The sequence below is a fragment of the Xiphophorus hellerii genome, chromosome 8 (genome assembly GCF_003331165.1).
Source record: "Xiphophorus hellerii strain 12219 chromosome 8, Xiphophorus_hellerii-4.1, whole genome shotgun sequence".
Classification (NCBI taxonomy): Eukaryota; Metazoa; Chordata; class Actinopteri; order Cyprinodontiformes; family Poeciliidae; genus Xiphophorus; species Xiphophorus hellerii.
The window spans coordinates 2,354,670-2,380,689 of NC_045679.1; the positions used below are offsets into that span (position 1 = coordinate 2,354,670).

At 39.8% G+C, this 26,020-nt stretch overlaps 3 protein-coding genes across 3 annotated transcripts; all 3 read left to right on the top strand.

The window, feature by feature from the left end:
• The first annotated feature begins 1,593 nt into the window (after positions 1 to 1,593).
• Positions 1,594 to 2,606, top strand: brcc3 (BRCA1/BRCA2-containing complex, subunit 3). Its single transcript, XM_032570955.1, has one exon. The coding sequence runs from the start codon at positions 1,677 to 1,679 to the stop codon at positions 2,457 to 2,459; it is 783 nt and encodes a 260-aa protein (XP_032426846.1). The 5' UTR covers positions 1,594 to 1,676; the 3' UTR covers positions 2,460 to 2,606.
• Positions 2,607 to 5,274: 2,668 nt separating this feature from the next.
• On the top strand, positions 5,275 to 8,469 carry LOC116723874 (tripartite motif-containing protein 16-like). The gene has a single exon (XM_032569062.1). The coding sequence runs from the start codon at positions 5,465 to 5,467 to the stop codon at positions 7,136 to 7,138; it is 1,674 nt and encodes a 557-aa protein (XP_032424953.1). The 5' UTR covers positions 5,275 to 5,464; the 3' UTR covers positions 7,139 to 8,469.
• A 3,372-nt stretch (positions 8,470 to 11,841) lies between these two features.
• On the top strand, positions 11,842 to 24,872 carry LOC116724464 (NLR family CARD domain-containing protein 3-like). The gene is made up of 9 exons (XM_032570183.1): positions 11,842 to 11,930; positions 12,084 to 12,209; positions 14,490 to 14,568; positions 14,730 to 14,955; positions 15,080 to 16,871; positions 19,838 to 20,011; positions 20,209 to 20,382; positions 24,074 to 24,120; positions 24,270 to 24,872. The coding sequence occupies exons 1-9, from the start codon at positions 11,842 to 11,844 to the stop codon at positions 24,794 to 24,796; spliced, it is 3,234 nt and encodes a 1,077-aa protein (XP_032426074.1). The 3' UTR covers positions 24,797 to 24,872.
• The last annotated feature ends 1,148 nt before the right edge of the window (positions 24,873 to 26,020 follow it).

The following is a 26,020-nucleotide window of genomic DNA, read 5'->3' on the forward strand; positions in this document are numbered from 1 at the left end:
GATAAACAAAAAATAAGTTAAAATTTTACTGGTAAAACTGAAAAATAAATAAAAATGCATAAGAAAATAGTATTTTTTTTATGTATTTACTGAGTTTTACATTTGTGTCTTGATTGAATGAAGGTGACACTGTGAGCCTTTGTATGAGCTGGTTGGGGGCCCAGGGCTCCCTGTGGCCCCCTCTTGGAGGCACCACTGCCTGAATTTTTATGCTTTTCTCAGCTTTTTTTTTTTTTTACATAAATTTTTTTCACTTCTTTTTTAAAATTGTGATGTAATTGTAATGTCCTGGACTTTAACTTTCTAAATATTCTGTTGAAGCCAAACCTCTGTGGACCAAAACAAATGAAGAAACAGAACAAGATCTTCCAGCCGTCGACCTCACTGGTTTCAAACTCAAACAACATCTTCTGAAAACTTCACCTTGTTTCAGTGGGTTGGAAAATAATAACAGACATGTTACATGATGAAGAAACAAATATAAAAGTAGTTTTTTTTCATATTTCTCTGTTTTGCTCATGGGTCAGAGGAAGGATTATCACCCTCACATTGCTGAGCAGTACGGCAGCTTCAGAGGTCTTAACACTCCCAGCATAGCCCAGCCTGGACCTGTGTGTTTATCTGAGCGACAGTCAGACCCTCTCACCCAGATTACGTCGCCGGGACGCCGTCTGCTCTCACCGGTCACCTTGTCGGGAAACAAGCAGCAATGGATTCTCTGCTCAACATGAAAACTCTGATTTATTTATATTTTTCTGAAAATGTTTATTTTTAAAAACATTTAGGCAATGGTCACCCGGCCATAAATCACTGAATTTCATTCATGGGCAACAGAATAAGGGGCTGAATGCATGCCGCACTTTTCAGATTTCATTTTAAGTTATTTACTGAAGTCATGAAAGTTTAAAATAAATATGTCTGTAGTTGTAACCTGATAATGTGCAGATGTGAGTCGTAACTAGAGTGACGAATTACAATTAAGTTAAATGTGTTCATTTATTAAAACTGGAAATAATTTATTAATAAACATATTTTCAGTACATGTGACTCAGTTAAATGCTTTGATTTCATTTAAAAACTAGATAGAGCTATTTCAAGATTTAATAAAATATTTCAAGTTCATGAAACTAATCAATGACTTGTTTCCCCCTACAAATTTTAGGTATACTATTTATGAATTCAATTAATATCAGACATTTGACATGTTAAATTATATATAAAAAATGTAAATAAAAAGCTCCATTTGGTTTTTTTTTTCTTCTCAATTTTAGTTATGTTGTATTAATGATTGTGTGGGATTTTCCATGTTCCATTATATAAAAACTTAAATAAAAAGTTCCATTTAGTTTGTTTTTCACAATTCTAGGTATATTATTCATATATTCAATGAATATGTGGACTGTTCAATTATATAAAAAAGTTTTAAATATTATTTCTATATTTATTTTCAGTTTTAATACATTAATGACATAACTATTATTATTTTTTGCAGTTTTCCATCTCTGCTGACAATATATGAAACTTTAATGACGTCACTGCAGAACCATCCCGGACCAGATGGGGGCGCTGAAGCACAGCGAGCTAAAACGAAGTAGAGCAACCCGGAAGTGAGAGTGCGTCTTGGTGTTGTTTTGTTTTCCTCTCTTGGCGTCAGAAACTTGTGTTTTGTGTTGAAAATGGCCGTCAGCGCGGTTCACCTGGAGTCTGACGCCTTCCTGGTGTGCATGAACCACGCGCTGAGCACCGAGAAGGAGGAGGTGATGGGTTTATGCATCGGGGAGGTGGAGGCGTCCCGGATCGTCCACATCCACTCGGTGATCATCCTCCGCCGCTCCGACAAGCGGAAGGACCGGGTGGAGATTTCCCCGGAGCAGCTGTCCGCCGCCTCCACCGAGGCGGAGCGGCTGGCGGACTCCACCGGCAGACCGATGCGGGTGGTGGGCTGGTACCACTCCCACCCGCACATCACGGTGTGGCCGTCCCACGTCGACGTGCGGACCCAGGCGATGTACCAGATGCTGGACCAGTGCTTCGTGGGGCTCATCTTCTCCTGCTTCATCGAGGACAAGAACACCAGGACGGGCCGCGTCCTCTACACCTGCTTCCAGTCCGCGCAGGCGCAGAAGGGCTCCGAGTACGAGCGAGTGGAGATTCCCGTGCACGTGGTGCCGCGCGAGGCGATCGGGAAGGCGTGCCTGGAGTCCGCCGTGGAGCTGCCGCGGATCCTGTGCCAGGAGGAGCAGGACACGTACCGCCGGATCCACGGGCTGTCCCACCTGGACCCGGTCACCAAGATCCACAACGGCTCGGTGTTCACCAAGAACCTGTGCAGCCAGATGTCCGCCGTCAGCGGGCCGCTGCTGCAGTGGCTGGAGGACCGGCTCCAGCAGAACCGCCAGAGCATCGCGGAGCTCCAGCGGGAGAAGGAGCGGCTGCAGCGGGAGCTGGGTGCGCTGTGAGCCGGCGGGACGGCTGTCCGATAATGGGCGCATCGGTGCTGGTGTCTTCCGCTTTTCAGGCAGAACTCGAACCTTTTTCTGTTGCTGTTACTGAAAAATATGTATTGTTATGTAAATAAAAAGATTTAAGGTTAAAATGCAAAAGTCTTTGGTCACCCCTAAGATGAATTTAACTGTTATGTTTTGGGACTGGGAGAAAAAAAATTAAAAAAGAGTAAAATCCTTAAAAAAACGAGGAAAGTTTGAGAATAATTTCAGAAATTGTCTAGAAAAAAACAGACATTTCTGAGTTTGAAAAGTCTAACAACTGCCAGAAAAAGCTCAGAAAATTTTTAGAAAAAATAAATACATTTCTGAGCTCCAAATGTCGAAAATGTGCTAGAAAATATTTAAGTTAATCTAAGAAATTTTCTAAAAAAAAAAACGTGGAAATTTTGGAACTCCAAAAATGTTGAGACAAAACTCAACATTTTGAGATTAATCTCGGAAATTTTCTGGAAAAAAAGTGAAATTTCTGAGCTCATAAAAATATTTAGAAAATTTGTAGAACTTTTCTTTTTCTGTTTGATCTGAAATTTTCTACAGTTTAAAAAGCTGAAAATTTTCTACTTTTGAAATTTAGAATTCTAACTTAAATTCCACAGTTTTTCCTTTTAAGAAAATCTGAATTTAATCTCAGAATTATTTTTTTTCTATGGTTCTTTACTTATTTCTGACCTTTTTTCTCAGAATTCTCAAGATTTAAAATAATCTCAGAAATTCTTTCTCAGAATTATAATTTTTTTCTCCTCTCAATTATGACTTTAGAATATTTACTTTTTTCCCACATTTTCATATTATGGTATTTGTGTGTAGAATTTTGTGGAATAATAATACAAATTGAAATAAGGCTGTAAAATAGCAAAATGTGGAAAAAGTAAAGCAATATAAAACTTTACAGATGTATTTTATTTAAAAGAACTGACTGAAAACATAACAAATGTTGGAATTTTGGTCCCTAATCGAAGCAGGTCTACAGGTGGGAAAACACAGCAAGACTAAAATAAAAGTTTGGAGAAAACTTAATAATCAAATCTTTAATAGACATTTGATCTTTTTTTTCAAATTCAAGGCTTCAAACATCTGTTAGATATTAAGGCACAGAAACTGCAGAGTTTAACATGTTAACATGAAATATTCAGGTTATTTTAAAAATAGTTTTAGAAATTTCTAGCATTAGCAAAGTCGGATTGTTTACCAGACAACGTGTTGCAAACAGTCAAACAAAGAAAGAACAGAATCAAGCTAAACCGGTCCAACAGCTGGAACAAGAACATCAACCGGCTGCGTTTGTTCAGGTCAGTAGAAACAGAATCACAGTCGCTGCGTTTCCATCAAAAATGTCCACAAAACTTTGTCTATCTTACAATAATATCAAAAAACACAATTTCACAATTGAGTTGTTTCCATTGGATACACACTTAACTTAAAATTACATGTGAAGAAGTTTGTTCACATGATAAGTCATTAAAAAACATGCCACACCATCATCCTCCTGCCACTTCCTGTTGTCTTCATCCGGTTGTTTTTCTCATGTGATGCGAAAAAAAAGTGTTTCCATTGCAGTTTTACAAAATAAAATTGGCTATTGATACCAATAGCCAATCAAATCCACCAATAGCCAATCAAATCCACCTCATCCAAGGGCCAAAACGTTTTTACCAACCGACAGCAGAGAGTTAGGGTGGGAAAACATACATCCACTGCCCTCAGCCTTAGTACTGGCTCTCCACAGGGCTGTGTGCTGAGCCCCCTGCTCTATTGTCTGTACACATACGACTGCACCTCTGCCCACCACAGCAACACCATCATCAAGTTTGCTGATGACACCACAGTGGTGGGGCTCATCTCAGGAGGACGAGTCCGCCTACAGGGGAGAGGTGGAGCGGCTGTTGCAGTGGTGCAGGGAGAACAATCTGCTCCTCAACAACTCAAAGACAAAAGAACTCATAATAGATTACAGGAGGAATAAAACAGACATTACACCACTAACCATTGGGGGAAAATGTGTGGAGAGGGTAGCTGATTTCTGTTTCCTGGGGGTCCACATTGAGCAGGGTCTCACATGGAACATGAACACCTTGGAGCTGATAAAAAAGGCCCAGCAAAGACTGAACTTCCTGAGGGTTCTCAGGAGGAACAGCATCAAGGAGAAGCTGCTGGTGTTCTTCTACAAGTGCTCCATAGAGAGCATACTGACCTACTGTATCTGCGTATGGTATAACAGCAGCACTACGGCTCAAAGGAAAGCTCTCCAAAGGGTTGTGAATACAGCCCAAAAAATCATTGGCTGCCCTCTCCCCTCACTGGAGGACCTGCACAGCGACCGCTGTCTAAGAAAAGCACAACACATCACAAAGGACACTTCTCACCCCGGACCTTCTCTGTTCACACTGCTGCCTTCAGGCAGAAGATACAGAGCAACCAGAACCAGAACCAACCGTCTCAGAGACAGTTTCTACCCGACAGCAATAACAAAACTAAATGCAATCAAAAACAACCATTAATCATCATGAATGATGTATGTGAGAATGTGGCTGTTCTTATTTTTTTTGCCAGTTGTTTGTTGATTCTTGGGCATGTGCACCGACTGATGGCACCCTTTGAATTTCGTTGTCCTTGTGACAATGACAATAAAGATTTATCTTATCTTATCTTATCTTTATCAAATTATGTTTCCTTTGAACAAATTTATTTTTGAAATGTCAAATTTTGCAATTATATAGTCAATGGAAACACAGCTATTGTTCAGATTCTGATATTTTTCACTGCAAATGTTTAAATAAAGGAGATAATACATTGTTGTTACTGTCATTTTGTCATGTTACAAATATGCAAGTAGTAAAGACTCACTTCTTCATTCGAACCACTCCTCTGCCAGGAAGCAGGAGGAATTAAAAAAATGCAGCTCTTCTTCTCTCTGTCCTACTGAACAACATTCAGTCTGACACTGTGAGGGAGGCGAAATGGCTCTGTCAGGATTTACGCTTAACACGGAGAAACTCTCCTGTTCGATCTGTTTGGATCCCCTGAAGAACCCGGTGACGATCCCCTGTGGTCACAGCTACTGCATGGAGTGCATTAAGAACCACTGGGACAGGGAGGAGAGGAAAACCTACAGCTGTCCTCAGTGCAGACAGACCTTTATGCCGAGGCCTGTCCTGGTGAGGAACACCATGTTGGCTGATTTAGTGGATGACATGAAGAAAGTAGGACTCCAAGCGACTCCTGCGGATCATTGCTATGCTGGACCTGAAGATGTGGCCTGTGATTTCTGCACCGACAGGAAGCTGAAAGCCTTCCGGTCCTGTCTGCAGTGTTTGGTCTCTTACTGCGAGCAGCACCTGAAGCCTCACTGGGACTTTCCCGCCTTGAAGAAGCACAAACTCATCAACCCGTCAAAGAAGCTCCAGGAGAACATCTGCCCCAAACACGGAGAGCTGAAAGCCATTTTCTGTCGCACCGACCAGCAGTGTATCTGCTATCTGTGCTCCCTTGATGATCACAAAGACCATTCCACCATCTCTGCTGCAGCAGAAAGGACAGAAAGACAGAAACAACTCACGCCAAGTCAGCAAAAAATGAAGCAGCAACTGCAGGATTGTGAAAAAGCTGTTAAGCTTCTCCAGGAGGAGTTGGTAGCGATTGGCCGATCTGCTGATAAAGCTCTGACAGACTCGGAGAAAATCTTCACCGAACTGATTCGTCTGATTGAAAGTAGAAAGTCTTTAATCAAGCAGCAAATAGAGAATCAGCAGAAGACGGAGGAGAATCGTGTCAAAAAGCTCCTGGAAAAGCTGGACAAGGAGGTCACCGAGCTGAAAGGAAAAGATGCTGAACTGGAGCGACTCTCTCAAACAGAGGACCACATCGAGTTTCTGTACATGTTCCCGTCGCTTTCTGGACCAGGAGAACGCACGGCGACGTCTCTCCCAAAGCAGCGTACGCGGTGCTACTTCCAGGATGTTACAGAGACAATTTCAGAGGTGGGAAATAAAGTGCAGAGCTTTCTCAGTCAAGACTGGCCCAGAGTTTCCAGGGCAGTGGCTAATCCGGATGTTTTACTGCCACTGGAGGAGCTGACAGCCAGAGCAGAGTTCCTAAAGTTCTCCCAACCAATCACTCTGGATCCAAACACTGTGAACATGCAGCTGGTTTTATCTGAGAGGAACAGAAAAGTGACTTATAGAAGTATAAAACAGATGTACCAGGCCCACAGTGAGCGGTTTCACAGCAGGTCTCAGGTCCTGAGCAGAGAGACTCTGACTGGACACCATTACTGGGAGGTGGAGTGGAGCGGGTTGGGGGCTTTTATTGGAGTCGCTTACAAAACTATCAGCAGAACGGGAGACAATAGTGAGTTTGGAAAAACTGACAAGTCGTGGGTGTTGCTGTGTTCAGAGTCTCTGCATGAATTCAGACATAATAACAGCGTAACTCTGATTTTAGGTCCACAGACCGAAAGAATAGGAGTGTACCTGGATCACAGAGCAGGACTCCTGTCCTTCTACAGCGTCTCTGGAGCCATGTCACTGCTGCACAGAGTCCAGACCACGTTCACTCAGCCGCTCTGTGCTGCATTCAGGGCCCATCATGGCTTGGCATCGCAGTCCTCTGCTGTGTTTTGTGAGATCAAGTAGGCAACCGCTTGTAGAAAAATGTAATTCAGGTCTGGTTTCTTTTTAAAGTTCTCTTTGGTACAGTCAGGCTGATAGTCCGGTAGACTTGGTTCTGTGTTACATTTTCAGCTGCTGCAGTTCTCTTTCACACTGCAGCATTTTGTCACACCAACCAAACCTTCTGAAAAACCTGTTCCCCTCCTCACCTGTGAGGGCGCTGCACCAAGAAACACTGAAGAAAACAACACGGAAACCTCTGAAGGAGACACTGAGCACAAATTCCTTCTTTATAAAATATCAACAAAAATTGAATTGCATCAGATTTTGAAGGTTGTAGGATTTCTCTTTTGTCATTGGTAAAATCCCACTAGCTATTTCTCCCGCTAGCGCTAGGCTAGCATGTTTGTTTTGGATGTTTTTACCCAGAATGCCCTGCGCTGTAGTTCACTTCCTGCTTTTGTAGCGGCCTCTGGTCAGGTTGGCATTCACATATGCATTCGAACCGCACCAGAGTTCACTTCAACTGAACCCAGACCGAGGTTTTTAGACGGACCAGAGTCCACTCTTTGGTCCGAATCAGAATTCGGTTAAACATTCACACGTCCCCAAATGAACCAGACTTTCCTGGCAAATGGACTGGAGTTGGATTAAAACAGACTGAACGGCGCTGGTGTGAATTCACCTTTAGTAGAGTCACAGTTTACTTAGGCTGTGTTCACACTTATAATCCTTTTAGTCTGTTATCTTGAAATGTTTTCTGGTGGTTTGGTTTCTTTTCACATGGAAGCTCCAAAGGAACGAGACCAAACATTTTGTTTATGGGTCAGATGAGCCCCGACTGGAGAACCAGATGCAAATACAGAAACAAGGAGAATTTAATCAATCATATTATAATCATAAGATAACATTTTGTTTAGTGTTTTTGCTATATGTTATGATCAGGGATTGTTTAGGGGAAAAGTTAGGACAATTCCAAGACCCCCTTACCGACAGGAGGCCCTCCACAAAAAAATATTATTTCTTCTTATAGGAATATAAAAAAATGGGTGTCCTATTAATTACAAAATTAATCATATAGCATTTTTAAAATTAGTTTTTGTCTTTAATTTCTAACCACTTTTATATACAAAATGGAAAGAGTTTATTGTAGAATTAGTAAATAATCAATATTGTTCTGATCTCTAATAAATTTTAAAGTATGCAAAATAAGAAATATTTCATTAGTTAAATGAAAATAATCAGACTCAGTTAAAATTCAGATAATTTTCTTCTTTAGGTTTGTGTTGGTTTAATTTGAGTTTTCCCAGATCTACACACAATAATTAATTTATGGAAGAATTAGGCAACATTAAAATATGCAGTGTTGTATAAAGTACTGAAATCTCAGAGTCAAGTAAAAGTACCTCTCCAAAATATGACTTTGGTAAAAGTCCAAGTCACTGACTGAAATGTTACTTGAGTTAAAGTCTTAAAGTATCTGAAACTTCTTGTACTTAAGTATGGAAATTACTGTAAAAATGGATGTACTCAAGTAATGTAATGAAAAGTACAAGTAAAAAGTAAAACAAAGCAAATGCAGTTTGAATGACTTTTTTTATATTTTGGTAAACTTGTCAAATACACTTAAAATAATGTACACAACCAAGTGCAGGCAAAATTAAACCTGCTAATAGATATACCTGCAGGCATCATTTAGTTAAGAAAATTAGGTGCTTTACCTATAGCACAAGGTTAACTTAACCTGCTTTACAACTGAACCAGCTTCTTAGTATACCCTCCAGGACAGAAAATACAAAGTTTTTGTAAGCCTCAAGTTTTTCCTTCAAGTAAGGTCAGTGCTGAAAATGAGAAAAATAAATAGTACAGAAAATGCGGCCAACATGAAGAAAAAGAGCTGTTACGATTACTCTACTTCACAAATCAGTGAATCAGTCAATGCTACAGTCAGTAGGTGGTGCACACAACTGGTCATTATGCAAAAGAAAAAGAATTGGGAGGGAAATGCAGCTTATTGGCATCTGTAAACCTGGTTTTGAACTTGCATGCCTTTCCTATATTCGTTAAATTTAGTCTAAATTGCTATCGCTATGGCTTCTGTCCCCCTTGAACAGAGGAGTCTAGGTAGCCTGCTACAGTCAACATTAGGCCTAAGCTAAATACACCACGTATGGAACTGAAACAATGCCAAACAAAGTTCATTTATGGTCAAGATTTCACAATACAGTAGTGTCTAGTGACCAAGCTATAGTTACTGAAACAGGAGGATTATAACCATTTCATAAGAAGTTACCTCGATGTGTTTCTTCAAGTTGGACGGGGAGTTTTTGTAAGATAGAATTTCCACATCTTCGGGCAGGAATAACATAAACTGCATGCGGTACGACGAATCTTTAACACCCACGAAAGAGTGTATTGTGTTTAAATAAGGCTATGGGCTCTCATCACCAGCTGGTGGTTCCCCTGGAGCCGTGTCTGACGTAGTTGCAGTCGTTGTGGTCTCCGTCTCCTCCTCCATGTGGCTGCTGCTGATTGCGAGACTTGCTTTGTGTTTAATGGGAGAAGCGAAACAGGTGTATCCTATTGGAGGTGATGAACAAGCCCAGGCAAGTAGGCTACCGACTTTGTTCGGTAGCCTACTTGCTACTTGCTAATCAGTAGGTGGGGTCAAAACACTTTGTTTCTCTCTCTCGCTTTTTTGTAACGAGTAACTAAACCACACATTGAAAATGTATCGGAGTAAAAGTACGCAATAAAGTTCGGAAATATAGTGAAGTAAAAGTGAAAGTCATCAAAAATTTTCATACTCCAGGAAAGTATGAAGTACTCCAAAATATACTTAAGTAAAGTAGTGAAGTATTTTTACTTCGTTACTATACAACACTGAAAATATGTAAAGTGATTTCTTGTTTAGAAAAACTGATTGTGGAAAATTTTGCAACAGATTTTTACATTCTATTATTATCAATAAAAGCATTTCAATGTAATTTTTTGTCGAGTGATATTTTTCATTTTTATTTTCTTGCTACTAAATATTACAAATTGTTTTCTCATTATTTAGTGTTAATCTATTTTTGTCTCATTATTAATATTTGTAATTCTCCTTCCATTAAACTGTTGCTGCTCCAAACTGATCAGATCAAAATAATGTATCAGCAAATAAAATAAATATTAACAAATTAGATTCATTGCATAAATCATTTATGTAAAGTAAGAAAAGTTTCGGATCCAGTTCTGACCACAAATAAAGACGTTCTGGGAGGAAATGAAACAGGAGATTGAGGACATTCTAAGGACAGATCTCCCCATGGAGCCTCTTCTATTTCTGCTGGACATAAACACCAAGGATTTACTCACTAAAGATCAATGTTACATATTGTTGCACCTTCTGCTACTAGTAGCAAGAAAGACAATTACACTAAACTGGATTAAATCCTGTTCACCAACTGTTGCTGAGTGGAGAAAAACTGGAACATGACAACATGATGGAGCGTCTGACTGAACAGCTAGACATGAAAATAGATCATTAAATATGAAGTTTAGAAAATAAATATTGGATTTGAAAATTAAATGTTTACTTTGGTAAATAAATATTTATTTTGATGCTAAATATTTAGTTTGTATATTTAGTTACTTTAGTATTAATAACATGGTGAAAATATTAATTTGAAAAATGCATTTTCACATTTTTTCTTTATGACATGATGAATAAACTAAAATACTGTTCTTCATTTTTTTGTCACTATCAATCACTACAGTCATGATCTAAAGTAAGTACACCCTCATTTTTATCAGAACTTCCTCATGAAGATTTTATCAACCTGCCTCTGATTTCACCTCAGAGCTTCTACTTCCTGGTTCTGTTGCTCTGAAGGAAGAAACTAAAACACGCACCATCCGTCACATTTACTTTCGGTTTGAATTTACCTGTTCAGGTGTGGCTCCAGTCCGTTTGTCGGGTCTCAGTCTGTTGTTTAAATTTTCTTCTTTAACTCTTTGGATCGTTTGAACAAACTGTAAGTTTGATTTGTTTATTTCTTGAACTTTTTCATCACTTTAACTTTTTCCTGATTGTTTCTAATCTCTGACGTTTGGAGAAAAGTTTCACTTCTGATTTCAGCTGAAACTTTAATATCTCTGCTGTTTGAAGGCTAATCTACAGGATTATTAGATTATTGATGAACTGGAATCAAACAACATGATGAACAGCTGATGTTTCACTGTTTTCTTTTCCGAACGGATTCATGTTTTTATTTCCTGGTACCGAACTCTAGTCTCCACCATTAACGTCAGAAACAGCTTCCTGTTGCTTCCTTTCAAAATAAAATATTATTAAAATGGGTTTGATTCAGTCAGATTATTAAATAGTTAATCTTTAATGGAGCGAATAATCCACTTGTAGAAATTAATAATTAACAAACTAAAATACTTCCTGTTGTTCAGGTTGAATCAGTGAATGTAAATGTTGCTCCATGTCTCCATCTAGTGGACTGATAGTAGAAGTGCAGCAGCTGATGGCAGCTTCCTCTGCCTCTCTGCTGTCTGACTGCATTCACCTGACACTGATATGAAGCAGAGAAGAAGAGCCAATCAGAGGAGGAGCAGCTGATCTTTTTCCAGCTCTAATGATGTAAAGGATGATCAGAGTTGATGTGCAGATGAATGATGTGTGTTTCCTCTGCAGGTGAAGGTAGAAAGTGTGTGTGAGCTGATGTGAATTCAGCAGCATGGATCAGTGTGAGGACAGAGAGGAGGGAGTCCCTCCCTCTAAAACCACTCTGTGTGGGGAAGATGAGAGCCAGAGCAAAGGTCAGAGGTGAGGTCACCATCTCTAACTGTCCACAGCCCTTTTCACACAGCGTTCACTATATCAGGCCAGAACAGACGTGGTGATGAAGCTGCTGCTGCTCCTCTTTGCTGCTTCATCCAGACTGAACAGATTAAGTTTTAATCATCATGTTTCTGTCAGGATCCATCAGAGACTCAAACCAGAACCAGAACCAGAACCAGAACCCAGCTGTGTGTCCTTTAAGAGCGACAGGTCAAAGGGTCTTCCTATTGACTTTAAATCTCCTGGATCTCCACCATCAGAGAGGTGAGCTGTTTCTAACTGCTTAGACTTAGACTTAGACTTGTACTTTATTGATCCCTTGGGAAGACTCCCTCAGGAAATTGAACTGTAACTGTTCAGTTTATATCTGTTATTGTGACCGTGTGATGATACCAAGTTCCGTTAAATCTGTTGTCATGGGAACATTGGAATGAATTTCAGGTTATTTTTTTGTTCATATGCATTACATCAATGATATTAATGTCTCCATAGTAGCATGATACCATGGAGACATTAAAGTCCAAATGGATTGTTGCTACTGCAAAAATTAATTAAATAACTTGAGTATTAATCAGGTCCATTTAGATTAACAATCTTTACCCAGAGCTTCTACACGTCCATCTAGTTTACAGAAGTCTTAAAATTAGATTTGATGTTTCACTGAGATCAATTTAACCATCATTCAGGTAGTGATACTGCCCCCTACTGGCCAGTTATTGACACCATACATAAGCAATTATTGCTGATGAATCCTGGAAAAAATTAACCAGAATAAACTCACTTTTAAACCAGGACACAATTCCATAAACTATTATGTTGACATGACTTTTGAATAACAAACATTTAATTACATTTTATTGTGTTTAGCATCAACTTATTTTTTTTCAAAACAAATGTATTCATTTATTTTGTACAATATTAATATTAACACAAAAATGATTCTATGAATTAATTTCATGATTATTATTACATCTCCGTGTTTCAAACATCATTCAATATGATGCATTATCTACCATTTATACAGTTAAACTGTTAAACTAAATAAATTATCATGCAGATCTTTATTCAGCAGTGGGCTTCTGTGTCTCTAACGGACCATCTGGTTCTGATTGAAGCTCCATCAGATCCTCCTTGGATGATCAGAGTGGAAATGATTCCTGGTTCGTCTCCATGTCAGAGCTCAACACTAAGATCACCAAACTATTCTCTCATATATTTCAAACTAACATGCTTGTCTCAGAATCAGATCTTTCTGCTCTTTAAACAAGGCTGGACATTATTCAGGAGCATCAATGATCAGGAACATGTTAGAGTATTGGACCGGTTCTGATGTGAATCATTTAAAACATTAAGTTGACAATCTGTTTGGTTCTGTTGTGTCTCACAACTCTGTATTTTACAAACAGTCACAATAAAATTAATCTTTAAAACAGAACTTCACAGAAAGTTTTTAATGAGTTGTTTTTACTAGGTTCCATCAGACTTTCACACAAGAAGAAGAACCAGAACCCAGCTGTGTTTCCTTCAAAAGCAATGATTCAATGGATCATAATGTAACGGTGGCAAACAATCAAACAAGATATTGTGATTGAGTCTGCAACATTTTAATTTAATAATTGTTACAAAGTAACTCCGTTAGCGATATCACTACACAGCTGTTAGAAAAAGAGCACACAAAACATCCGTTCCACCACTGTCGTCACCTAGCAACGGCGAAGTGATATTGACCCCCCTTCGCAACCACGTCAGACTGCGACACAACTAGGAAATAACACACACACACACACACACACACACACACACACACACACACACACACACACACACACACACACACACACACACACCCCCACACACAAAAACAGTATTAATTTACCTTGACTATTTCATCAAAATGACCTCTGTGCCACAATAAGATTGACTTTAAATCTCCTGGACCACAATCATCACAGAGGTGAGCTGTTACTAATTGTTGTAACGGTAGAAATAGAACCAGTAAGAACCCAGATGTTCCCAGTTATATTTACAGAGAGGTTTGATCCATTATCTGGAAAAATCAGCTGCTCTGTTCTAATGAAAACACCATCTTATCTTCATCTCTGGTGTGTTGATGATGATGTTCTTCTGCTTCCTGGCTCCATGTCAGACTATGGAAGACATTTCCATGACCTCCTCCATGTCCACATCACCTCAGATCTATTCATAGAAACATGATGGATTTCCCACACTGTCCTGAAGACCTGTGTGGACAGAGCCTTCATTTCCACTGTCTCCAAGCTCTGGGAAACTGTCTCCACCAGCATCAGATCTGCTGACAGTGTGGACTGTTAGAAAACCAACTTCAGCACCAACTTTGTAAAATGTCTACTGGGTGATTCTGGTGTTACTGGTCTAAATTTTTGTAGTTAATCTTCCTCCTAAGTTCTTTATATTATTTTTATGTGATGTGAAGGAATTTTAATGTCAAACTCTTGGTGATTCCATCTGTGAATACTGATGGATGAATATTTCCTGACTTCCTAATTGTTCCTGGTTCCTCCACAGAGTGGACCAGCAGAGCTCAGAGGTTCCCAGTGGTCCGTCTGCCCAGCAGTATCAAACACAGCTGGACTCCATATTTATGGTCTGTAAATTAAAAAGAACTACTTTTCCATGAGTTCTGTTCAAAGTCACTGTCATGCTGCACTTTGTAGACCAGAGGACTGTCAGTCTGTCCAACATGCATCTGGTGTTTGGCTCCATGATTTCACTCTGATGTTTCCTTCATCTATTATTCTATTCCAGCTACTGGAGGACAACATTGTCACTTTTGTGAAGAAAGAGCTGAAGAAGATCCATAAAGTTCTGAGTCCAGATTACCCAGAACGTTCAGAGAATCAGAGAGATGATGATGAGGTGTTGGAAGGTGAGGATGAAGAACAGAGAAGGATGAGCAGAGAGGCAGTGATGAAGATCACACTGAACTTCCTGAGGAGGATGAAGCAGGAAAAGCTAGCTGACCATTTGCAGAGCAGTAAGAGCATATCTTCAGAGATTTGAAATTATACATAAATCACACATTTACTAATGTGATGTAATCAAATTCAAAAGATAATTTTCTTTCATATCTGTTTTTTGTTATTGTGTTAATTTAGGACATTTTGTTGCAGTTTGTCAATATCAACTTAAATCTGGTCTGAAGAAGAAGTTCCAGTCTGTGTTTGAGGGAATTGCTAAAGCAGGAAGTCCAACCCTTCTGAACCAGATCTACACAGAGCTCTACATCACTGAGGGAGGGACTGGAGAGGTCAACGATGAACATGAGGTCAGACAGATTGAAACAGCATCCAGGAAAACACACAGACCAGAAACAACAATCAGACAAGAAGACATCTTTAAAGTCCCACCTGGAAGAGATCAACCAATCAGAACAATGATGACAAAGGGAGTAGCTGGCATTGGGAAAACAGTCTTAACACAGAAGTTCACTCTGGACTGGGCTGAAGAGAAAGCCCACCAGAACATCCAGTTCATATTTCCATTCACGTTCAGAGAGCTGAATGTGCTGAAGGAGAAAAAGTTCAGTTTGGTGGAACTTGTTCATCATTTCTTTAGTGAAACCAAAGAAATCTGCAGCTTTGAACACTTCCAGGTTCTGTTCATCTTTGATGGCCTGGATGAGAGTCGACTTCCTCTGGACTTCCACAACAAGGAGATCCTGACTGATGCTACAGAGTCCACCTCAGTGGACGTTCTGCTGATAAACCTCATCAGGGGGAAACTGCTTCCCTCTGCTCTCCTCTGGATAACCACACGACCTGCAGCAGCCAGTCAGATCCCTCCTCAGTGTGTTGGCATGGTGACAGAGGTCAGAGGCTTCAATGACCCCCAGAAGGAGGAGTACTTCAGGAAGAGATTCAGAGATGAGGAGCAGGCCAGCAGAATCATCTCCCACATGAAGACATCACCAACCCTCCACATCATGTGCCACATCCCAGTCTTCTGCTGGATCACTGCTACAGTTCTGGAGGATGTGTTGGAGACCAGAGAGGGAGGAGAGCTGCCCAGAACCCTGACTGAGATGTACATCCACTTCCTGGTGGTTCAGACCAAAGTGAAGAAGGTCAAGTATGATGGAGGAGCTGAAACAGATCCACACTGGAGTCCAGAGAGCAGGAAGATAATCAAGTCTCTGGGAAAACTGGCTTTTGATCAGCTGCAGAAAGGAAACTTGATCTTCTATGAATCAGACCTGACAGAGTGTGGCATCGATATCAGAGCAGCCTCAGTGTACTCAGGAGTGTTCACACAGATCTTTAGAGAGGAGAGAGGTCTGTACCAGGACAAGGTGTTCTGCTTCATCCATCTGAGTGTTCAGGAGTTTCTGGCTGCTCTTCATGTTCATCTGACCTTCATCAACTCTGGAGTCAACCTGATGGAAGAAACGCAAACATCTGAGAACCTTTTATTATTAAGAGACTCTAAACATAAATCTCTCCATCAGAGAGCTGTTAATCAGGCCTTACAGAGTCTAAATGGACACCTGGACTTGTTCCTCCGCTTCCTCCTGGGACTTTCACTGCAGACCAATCAGATACACCTACAAGGTCTGCTGACACAGACAGGAAGTAGCTCACAGACCAATCAGGAAACAGTTCAGTACATTAAGAAGAAGATCAGTGAGAATGTGTCTGCAGAGAAAAGCATCAATTTGTTCCACTGTCTGAATGAACTGAATGATCGTTCTCTAGTGGAGGAGATCCAACAGTCTCTGAGTTCAGGAAGTCTCTCCACAGATAAAATGTCTCCTGCTCAGTGGTCAGCTCTGGTTTTCATCTTAGTGTCATCAGGAAAAGATCTGGATGTGTTTGACCTGAAGAAATACTCTGCTTCAGAGAAGGCTCTTCTGAGGCTGCTGCCAGTGGTTAAAGCCTCCAACAAAGCTCTGTAAGGACACAGATTGTTACTGTTTTTTGATAGATAGAAATACGCTAATCATGAGATAAATATATATTAAAGTTTCAGTTTATATATTAGTGCTTTGTCTCTTCAAAGTGTCCCACTCTGGGTGGACGCGCAAAAGAGAAACAGACTTACTTCAGCAGCTGAACAGAATGTTGAATATTAAAGCAGCAAAATTCATCTTTATGTTAAAATTGAAATTGAATTAATTTTGTTTATTGTAATTTTATAATTATCTTTCCAAACTCCTTGTTGTCTGTAGTTCTGTTCTTTAAGGTTGGAGACCCAACTATAAAATGAATCAGTTCACAAAAAACGCATAAGCATGTATAAAATAAGATAGTTCCTTCTTTGTCTAAGAAATACATTGTTGTTTGTAGAAAAAAATTAAAATTTTGTAGAATTGTTTCTACATTACAGATTTTCCTCTCTGTCTCCTCAGATTGAGTGACTGTAACCTCTCAGAGAGAAGCTGTAAAGCTCTGTCCTCAGTTCTCAGCTCCCAGTCCTCCAGTCTCAGAGAACTGGACCTGAGTAACAACAACCTGCAGGATTCAGGAGTGAAGCTTCTCTCTGCTGGACTGAAGAGTCCAAACTGCAACCTGGAAACTCTCAGGTAACTCTGGGCACTTGACAAATTGCTGCATTTTATGTACAAAAAGAAGCATAATTACAGATCCCAGCAGTTGCTTGGCTTTATTATTTATTCCACATGTTAAAAGTCCGTCAGTCAGTCAGTCAGTCAGTCAGGGTCTGGACACTACCTCAATGTTCTCATATTCTCATCATGTGATGAATTGTGTGTCTGCAGCTTATCAGGCTGTTTGGTCTCAGAGGAAGGCTGTGCTTCTCTGGCCTCAGCTCTGACCTCCAACCCCTCCCATCTGAAAGAGTTGGACCTGAGCTACAATCATCCAGGAGACTCAGGAGTGAAGCTGCTGTCGGCTGGACTGAAGGATCCACACTGGAGACTGGAAGCTCTCAGGTATGGAGGAACCTGCTGGAGGAGCAGAGAAGGTCTGATAGAGGAGGAAGAGGGAGAAATGTCTTTAGTCAGTCTGCTGGGAAATATTTAGTTTGAAGCTAAATATGTAATTTGATAATTACATATATAGTTTACAACCATAGCATTTGTAAATTTAGGGATAAAATTTTTAACCTCATTTTGTGTCTTATGACAGGCTAAATAACTAAAGTGATTTCTGTTAGCTTTGTGTAATTTTGTAAACAGCCGCCCATTTAAACTGTATTAATCTTTCACATGGTGCTGTATGAACCTGGGAATCCAACCCATCTACTGGAACCACAATGACATGGTAGTCAGAGCAGCAGGGGGCCAAATATAGCTCCATGTGGAACCAAGAGGTTGGAGAGAGAAAATCTGTTTGAAACTGTTTCCTATCAGACTTCAGTTTGTCTCTCTGTCTTCACAAACCAGGAGCATCATGGGCTGGGCGGGGCTTCCTCTGATGGATCTACTGAGAAAATACAAGGAGCTGATTGGCTGATAGACAGGAAGTTAGACTGTTCAGATAAATTACATTAACAGATATTATTGGCATTGAAGAGATATGGCTGAGAGCAATTATAGATTCTAGAATAAGTGGAAATGTTTCAGTAACAGGAAGAGGATGAGCAACATGTTAAAATAATCATCTATATTCAGAGAAATAAGTAGAGAAATTTATCTAGAATATATATAATATAAAGTCAGAACCTTCTTGAAATTCACTGTTATACAGACCACAAGAGATATTTTAAACTAAACAGTCATTAATATCTAAAATAATCCTTTGAAGAATTTGAATTAATAAGAGTCACAAGAAGATTTTATTTCCTTTTGGGATCAATAAGCTGTTTTTTTAATTTGAATTTAATTATATCAGTAGAAATAATAATAAATACTTTGAAATGAAAGAAGAGATAACTATTATGAACATTAGATTAGAATCAGTATGAGCCCCACAGAGGCCTGAATCCGACGGCCAACTGCTGCCTTATTTGTTCGTTCTCTCACTCTTTTATTTTACCAAGACTGCCAGAACCACTTTGTGTCCAGACTTGGGTTTAATAAAACCTCTTTATTAAAAACATCATCTGGTCTGGACTTTGTATTCTGTGAGTTCTGTGTGATGACATGAGGATCGTAACATATTGGTGGCCCATCCTATTCCAACAAAATGTTTAAAACATATTTGGAGGGCCGTTCAATGTTGTGATATTTATGATTGCAATTTTAATTGTGGTGACTTCTGAAAGTGTGTTTTCTATGTGTTTAGTAACTTTTAGTGTCAGGTTGGTAGGGTGTTTTCAGAACTCATTAATTTAAATACTGGGTTAAATTTCCCTATATTTATTGTTTGGCTAGTGCTTGTTTTTGGATTGTTTTAGGAGCAAATTTGTTTCTACTTTTCCCACATTAGTTTTGTTGGAATTGTTTCTAAAACAAAAGGGAGTTTTTTTATACAATCCTTTTATTGAACAATTTGATTCTTGTTCAAAAAATAGTTTTTTATCAGTTGCTGCTCAGTTTTCCATCTCTGTATCCAACAGTTAAAAAATGGAAAGATGAAATTCCAGATTTGCTCTGCTTTGATTCAAGCTGGTGTTTTCCCTCAAACCAGCTCTGATGCTGATCCTCAAACTAAGCCTGATGCTGTTCTTCAGCCCAGCCTTGATTCTCAGGCTTCATTGGACTCTTTCTGTTAAAACTGACATGGAATTAATTTAGTTCATAGAGGAATTTAATATTTCTCTTGCCAGCCTCCTTGTTGCCTTTAGTTCAGTCCTTCATGGCTGGAGGCCCATCTATAGACTGAACCAGTTCACAACAAAAGGCAACATAATTATATATAAAACCTTAAATCAGTAAAGAGGAACATTGTTGACTGGAAAAAAAGACACATTTAGAAGAATTGTTTAATAACAGATTTTTCTCTCTGTCTCCTCAGACTGAGTGGCTGTAACCTCTCAGAGAGAAGCTGTGAAGCTCTGTCCTCAGTTCTCAGCTCCCAGTCCTCCAGTCTCAGAGAACTGGACCTGAGTAACAACAACCTGCAGGATTCAGGAGTGAAGCTTCTCTCTGCTGGACTGAAGAGTCCAAACTGCAACCTGGAAACTCTCAGGTAACTCTGGACACTTGACAAATTGCTGCATCTTAGGTACAAAAAGAAGCATAATTACAGATCCCAGCAGTTGCTTGGCTTTCTTATTTATTCCACATGTTACAAATCCATCCATCTACTCTGCCAGCCATTTCAGACTTTGGGTTCTACCTCAATGTTCTCATTTTCTCATCATGTGATGAATTGTGTTTCTGCAGCTTATCAGGCTGTTTGGTCTCAGAGGAAGGCTGTGCTTCTCTGGCCTCAGCTCTGACCTCCAACCCCTCCCATCTGAAAGAGTTGGACCTGAGCTACAATCATCCAGGAGACTCAGGAGTGAAGCTGCTGTCGGCTGGACTGAAGGATCCACACTGGAGACTGGAAGCTCTCAGGTATGGAGGAACCTGCTGCAGGAGCAGAGAAGGTCTGATAGAGGAGGAAGAGGGAGAAATGTCTTTAGTCAGTCTGCTGGGAAACATTTAGTTTGAAGCTGAATGTTTAATTTGATAATTAAATATTTAGATGCCTCATCTGGAGACAGAGATCATTACCCAGAAGTTCAGTCTGATTTCCATGATGATCTACTGATGGCAGAAAGGACTTTAAAACAATATTTGATGGAGCTCCAGACCAACCAGCCCCAAGGAGCAAAAATGAGAAGAAAAGTAACTTCATGTTGATCGAATGGATGTTTAAAGTTCTGAGAGAGAAAAATAAAGAACTTTAGATTTTTATCAAACCTCACAACATTCATGATTTAATAAAATATAAAATTCAAAAAAGTTCATAAGGCAAAGAAAGAAAGTGAGAAGTTTTTCAATTTCATCCATTTAGTAGTTTGGTCTCCACCAGTAGGCGACATCTGGAAAATGATCAAAAGAATCAGGAGAGAAAACCAGGGAAATATCCATCCGACCAATCAGATTCCAGATCCACAGCTCTGACGTCACATTTAGGATAAATAATGAATCGTAATAAGAGAAAGAAAAACATTTTATTGATAAAGTAGAGGGATGATATCAGCCCATCAGATGGTTTAGAAGAGGGAGAGGAAGCATCATGGGACTGCAGAGGTCCTTCACCTGATCCTGGTTGTTGGGACAAGAACTTTGTTACTGAACTTAAGGACATTTTTCATATTTCTGTACGTAAGTAGATTTAATGGTGGGAACTTTTACTCCACTACATTTTACAGTATCTGTACTTTCTACTTCACTACATTTCTATAAAGCGTTGCGTTACAAGTTACATCCAAGTCGCTTTGTGCTTTTTGATTTGTTGGTTAGTTTGAAAGTAATCAATGATTCTGGTGCCGCCTTTGCCTCCCTGATATCATGAACTGCTAGCTTTCAAAAATTCACCATCAAATCTGAAAAACATATCTAGAAAAGTTAAGCTGCTAAACGCTGTCTGAGTTTTGGTGATAAATTGATTTAGGTTAGAGAAGTTTTATGTAATCTTACCAGCTTCTAGTTTAAATCGACTGCAATAAATAAAACAATTAAATAGTTGTAAGCAGCTGAACTGGCAGTAACATTGATTACTGCGGTCGGGGCGCATGGAGCGCAGCGTCTCCTGCCATGAATGTCCCAGTAACGTTAAACTCCTCCACATCCTGGTTACTGAATTAATGTGAATAATCTCCATCTCATATTTACATTTACAGTCATATTCAATAAATTAGAATGTTGGTTCCCATGAGGCTCGTTTGTCAGGTTTTAAAACAACTTCAGCAAATATTAAACATATTTTTCATCAGACCCACATTTCTGCATTAAGGTTTTTTATTGTTCTGTAATCTGATCAGAAATGTCATGTTTTTATTAACTGTAAGCAACAAATCATCATCATTAACAAATAAAAGCTTTAAAACAGTTTGTGGGGAATTAATCTGTATGATGTGTTTAACTTGTGAGCCGAGTTACTGAAACGCTTTTCATAAATATTCTAATTTATTGAAAATGACTGTAGTTAAGGACTGTTAGAGAGACTCAGGTGATCCTGATATTCTGATGCATAGAATCACAAATCTAAATCTAAACTGTCACAGAGAGTAAACACAATAAAACATGATTTATCTGCAGCATTGATCATTAAATGGGACATTACTGATGTAATAAAATTAAATATGATCGGTACACTTAATGATATTGTGTTAGCCATTAGGTAAAACATTCAGCAAGTACTTTTACTTTTAATACTTTAAGTATTTTTAAATATTTATTCAAGTAAAAATGTTAATGTGGTTCTTTTACTAGAGAACATTTTTGTCTGTTTATTTGTACTTTTACTTCAGTACATTGTTTGAGTTCTTTCTCCACCTCTGGTGAACAGCCAGTAGGTGGCACTAGAGTCAGGAGGAGGCAGCCTGGAGAAAAGGCTGTTCCTCCCTGATCTGTTTCCAAGCAGTCACAGTGTAGAAGTTGAGAGCTGGAGAAGTTTCCTCCTGTTGCTGCAGCAGCAGAGATGTTCTGCTTCATGGACTAAATCAGGTTGGAAAGAGGAGAGATCTTTACTGAGCTGCTGGATAAAAGCTTCTCAAACATTTCAACTCTTTCTGGAAACTAATGAGACATAAAAACAATGGATATTTTTACCATCCAGACCTTTAGAACCAGTTCAGGTCAATAGTTCAGTTGTATCTGTGGAAGATGAACAGATTTGATGTGAAATGATGAAATTCTTCATTTCTATCTGATGTTCCAGCAGATCTGTAGAAAATGGAGCTGCAGCTCTCAGATATTTCAGTCGTCATGTTTTCTATCAATGAATCCACTGATTAAAGCAGGAATCTCATCTCCATGTTCTCCTCCAGAGGTTCCCAAGGTTTGTTCCTGGAAGCTGCTGCTGGTTCCTCCAATCCAGGCTCCGCCTCCTTTAGAGGAAATCTGTCCATATATGGCGCTAAGAGTCACCTTGATGCTGCAAAGCTTTGTTCAGGGATGAGATGTCAGGATGTTAGTGTCAGTCTGTTCCAGGCTTTAGTTGTTCTCCTCATGAGGAGCTGAAGTCTCTGACAGGAACGTAGAGCTGAACAGGAGAAGAACTTGAAGCTTCTTCTTGGCCTCTGATTGCAACAGCAGGACAATCCAACATTTTAGTCTGACTTCATCTGGAAATATTTCTTTGACCCTGAATCAGTTTGAAGGCAGGCCAGCTCCTCATTAGAGCTGAGATCTTCTCTGTCCTCCATGCTGGAAATGTACAAGTCCAGCAGCTCCTGATCAGTGACATCAGAGCGTGACATCATCAGTATAATGATGATGTCATTTCCTTCTCAGAGCAGCTTGGAAATCTGAGAGGAAAGATGCAAACAAAGACTCTCTGGACTGTTGGATCTGCTGGTTCTGGTTCCAGATGCTCCTTGGACACTTTCACAACCCATTACTGCAGCTGCTGGATTCCGGATGCTGCTTCTTCTTCTTGGTCTCATTGTTAATGTGTGCAGCAGCGCCACCTGGTGGTGTTGGTTGGTAGAGGAAGTGCTGAAAGGTTGGAGGTGTTTGTCAGAGGTGTGTGATGATGGAAGCCTCTCCCTGGTTTGTGACTCTGAGCTCAGAGATCAAATCTTTGATTCTTGTTGAACTCTTTGTTGAATGTGATGCAGCTTCTCCTTTTTAATGTTTGTATTTCTGGATATTACAGTGAGGCCACAGCAGGTTTTCAGCAGCAGGGCTGTTTAGTGTTTCATTCCTTCATCTGTGTGTGGGAGTGTGGATGGAACAGGTATCCAGGTGTTGTGTCAGAGTTTAGATTGATTGTATTTTAATGCTGATTATTAAATCAGGTTGAGCTTCCAGAAATGTTTCCTTAGTTTCCTGATGTCCTTTTAGGCTTCAGTGAGTTTCTTCAGGTTGTTACTGAGGGATTTCCTTTCTCCTCTCTGTTGGAGCTTTTCCTGTGTTTGGAGAAATGAGTTGTGCTGCAGCAGCACCAACTGTCCTTCCTACATCCACTGCAGTTTGCAATCCAAATGTTGGACTGTTCCTGTCTCAGTGGAGGACAATGTGTGTCTGAGAGACATGTAATGTCCATGTTTGCTGCTGAAAGAGACTGATGGTCTGACCCCCCTCGTCCTTTCAGGGTGGAGCCTGCTGGAGTCCCATTCTTGACACCAGGTCTGAGGAAGTGTAAGTGTGTTTTTCATCTGATTCATGACAACAAAGCAGCTCACATTCAACCATCTTCAAACTGTCACATCACTCATTCAGGAGTCATCATCAAAGTGTCAATAAATGATCAATAACTGCAGCTGGATTGTGTTTGTTCTCTCCATCAGATTCCTGTCAACTCACCATCGACACAAACACAGTGAGCAGAGAACTCAAACTGTCTGAAGACAACAGGAAGGTGACATTTGTGAAGGAGCTTCAGTCATATCCTGATCATCCAGACAGATTTGATGACTGGAATCAGCTGCTGTGTAGAACTGGTCTGACTGGTCGCTGTTACTGGGAGGTCGAGTGGAGAGGAGGACTTGAGATATCAGTGAGTTACAGAAGAATCAGGAGGAAAGGAATCAGTAGAGACTGTTGGTTTGGATTGAATGATCATTCCTGGAGTCTGAGCTGCTCTGATATTAATGGTTACTCTGTCTGGCACAATAACATAGAAACTCGTCTCTCCTCCTCCTCTGTCTCTAACAGAGTAGCAGTGTATGTGGACTGTCCTGCTGGCATTCTGTCCTTCTACAGAGTTTCCTCTGACTCACTGATCCTCCTCCACACCTTCAACACCACATTCACTGAACCTCTGGTTCCTGGATTTGGGTTCTGTTTTCATGGTTCCTCAGTGTTTCTGTGCTGAGTTAATATTTAATAGTTAATATTTTCTGTTTCATTCAGAACTTCTACCTGAAACTCAGAACCTGCAGAACATTTTTCTCTTTGGAGGAAAAATCCCAGGAACTGGAAGATCAGAGCAGAATGAAAACTGGAGATCAGTGTTGGACAGAAAAGGTCTGATCGCTGCATCTCTGCTATATTTTACATTTAAATCTGATAACAAAAAGTAAACCTGTTTTTAGTGAATAAACCAACATGGATATGACCCGCCACAGCGCCAACGTGGGCCACACCTGATTCAACCCAAACCGGAAAATAAAGGATTTAACTGGAAAAAGCAAAACCCAGTAAAATCAGCAGCTGGTTGTGATTAAAATGCAGTTTGTTGCAGAGGTTCAAACTTCCTGATGGTGACCTCTCCTCCGTCCCTCACCTTGTCTGGCCGGTTTTAATCCTCACTGCAGTGTTAGACTGGAGCTCATCTCTCAGATTAACCAGATTAACACTGAGCTGCAACAGGAACCAAACGTCTCTCCTCCAACTTATTTCACTGATTAATAACAAGGTTGGATAAAAACATTGAGCTGAGCTTCTCATTCCTTAAAGAGTCATGAAGAAAGACTCACCCTGGAACTGCAGAAAAGAAGTTAGAAAGTTTAAAAATAGATGGAAAAACTTTGTAAATATATTCTAACAAGTGATTTAATCTGTTTTTTTGTATCTTTTAATGTATAAAACTGTATAAAAAGGTGTAAATGGTTAAAAATCTTCATAATGAGCCAATTTTTAACCTGATTAATCATCACAATAATTCTTTGTTGGACCATCGCTACGCGGTACTGAGGAGGAAACTTTAAAAAAGTTTTAATGTAACTTTCTCTATGTCCTAACATGAGATAATCTGAGAGAACAAATGGAGTTCCTCTGCCTCCTCCCTGTGTTCTGCTGAATTACTCTACTGGGTCAGAAACAAGCCATCAGAATCAGAACAATTAGCCATGAGCCTGCAAGTATTGGACATGTTTTTGTCTAAATGAGGTGATTTTATGGCTCCATTTTGCCAGATCACATAGTAGCATTTCTACCTAAAGCCAAACATTAACAGCCAATCCATGTGATCGGTATCTGTGATCGGCAGTGATCGGACCTCATGGTGATCAGAACCGGCAGGAAAAACCCTGATGGGAGCGTCTCTACCCAGGAGTAATATGATGGTTTAGAAGTTCATTGAAATCTTTTCCGTTTT

Excerpts from the sequence above, each read along its gene's own strand:
- brcc3 (XM_032570955.1), top strand. The coding sequence starts at position 1,677 with ATGGCCGTCAGCGCGGTTCACCTGGAGTCTGACGCCTTCCTGGTGTGC.
- LOC116723874 (XM_032569062.1), top strand. The coding sequence starts at position 5,465 with ATGGCTCTGTCAGGATTTACGCTTAACACGGAGAAACTCTCCTGTTCG.
- LOC116724464 (XM_032570183.1), top strand. The coding sequence starts at position 11,842 with ATGGATCAGTGTGAGGACAGAGAGGAGGGAGTCCCTCCCTCTAAAACC. Across the intron at positions 14,569-14,729 it reads AGCTGGACTCCATATTTATG|CTACTGGAGGACAACATTGT; the intron begins GTCTGTAAATTA and ends ATTCTATTCCAG. Across the intron at positions 16,872-19,837 it reads AAAGCCTCCAACAAAGCTCT|ACTGAGTGGCTGTAACCTCT; the intron begins GTAAGGACACAG and ends CTGTCTCCTCAG.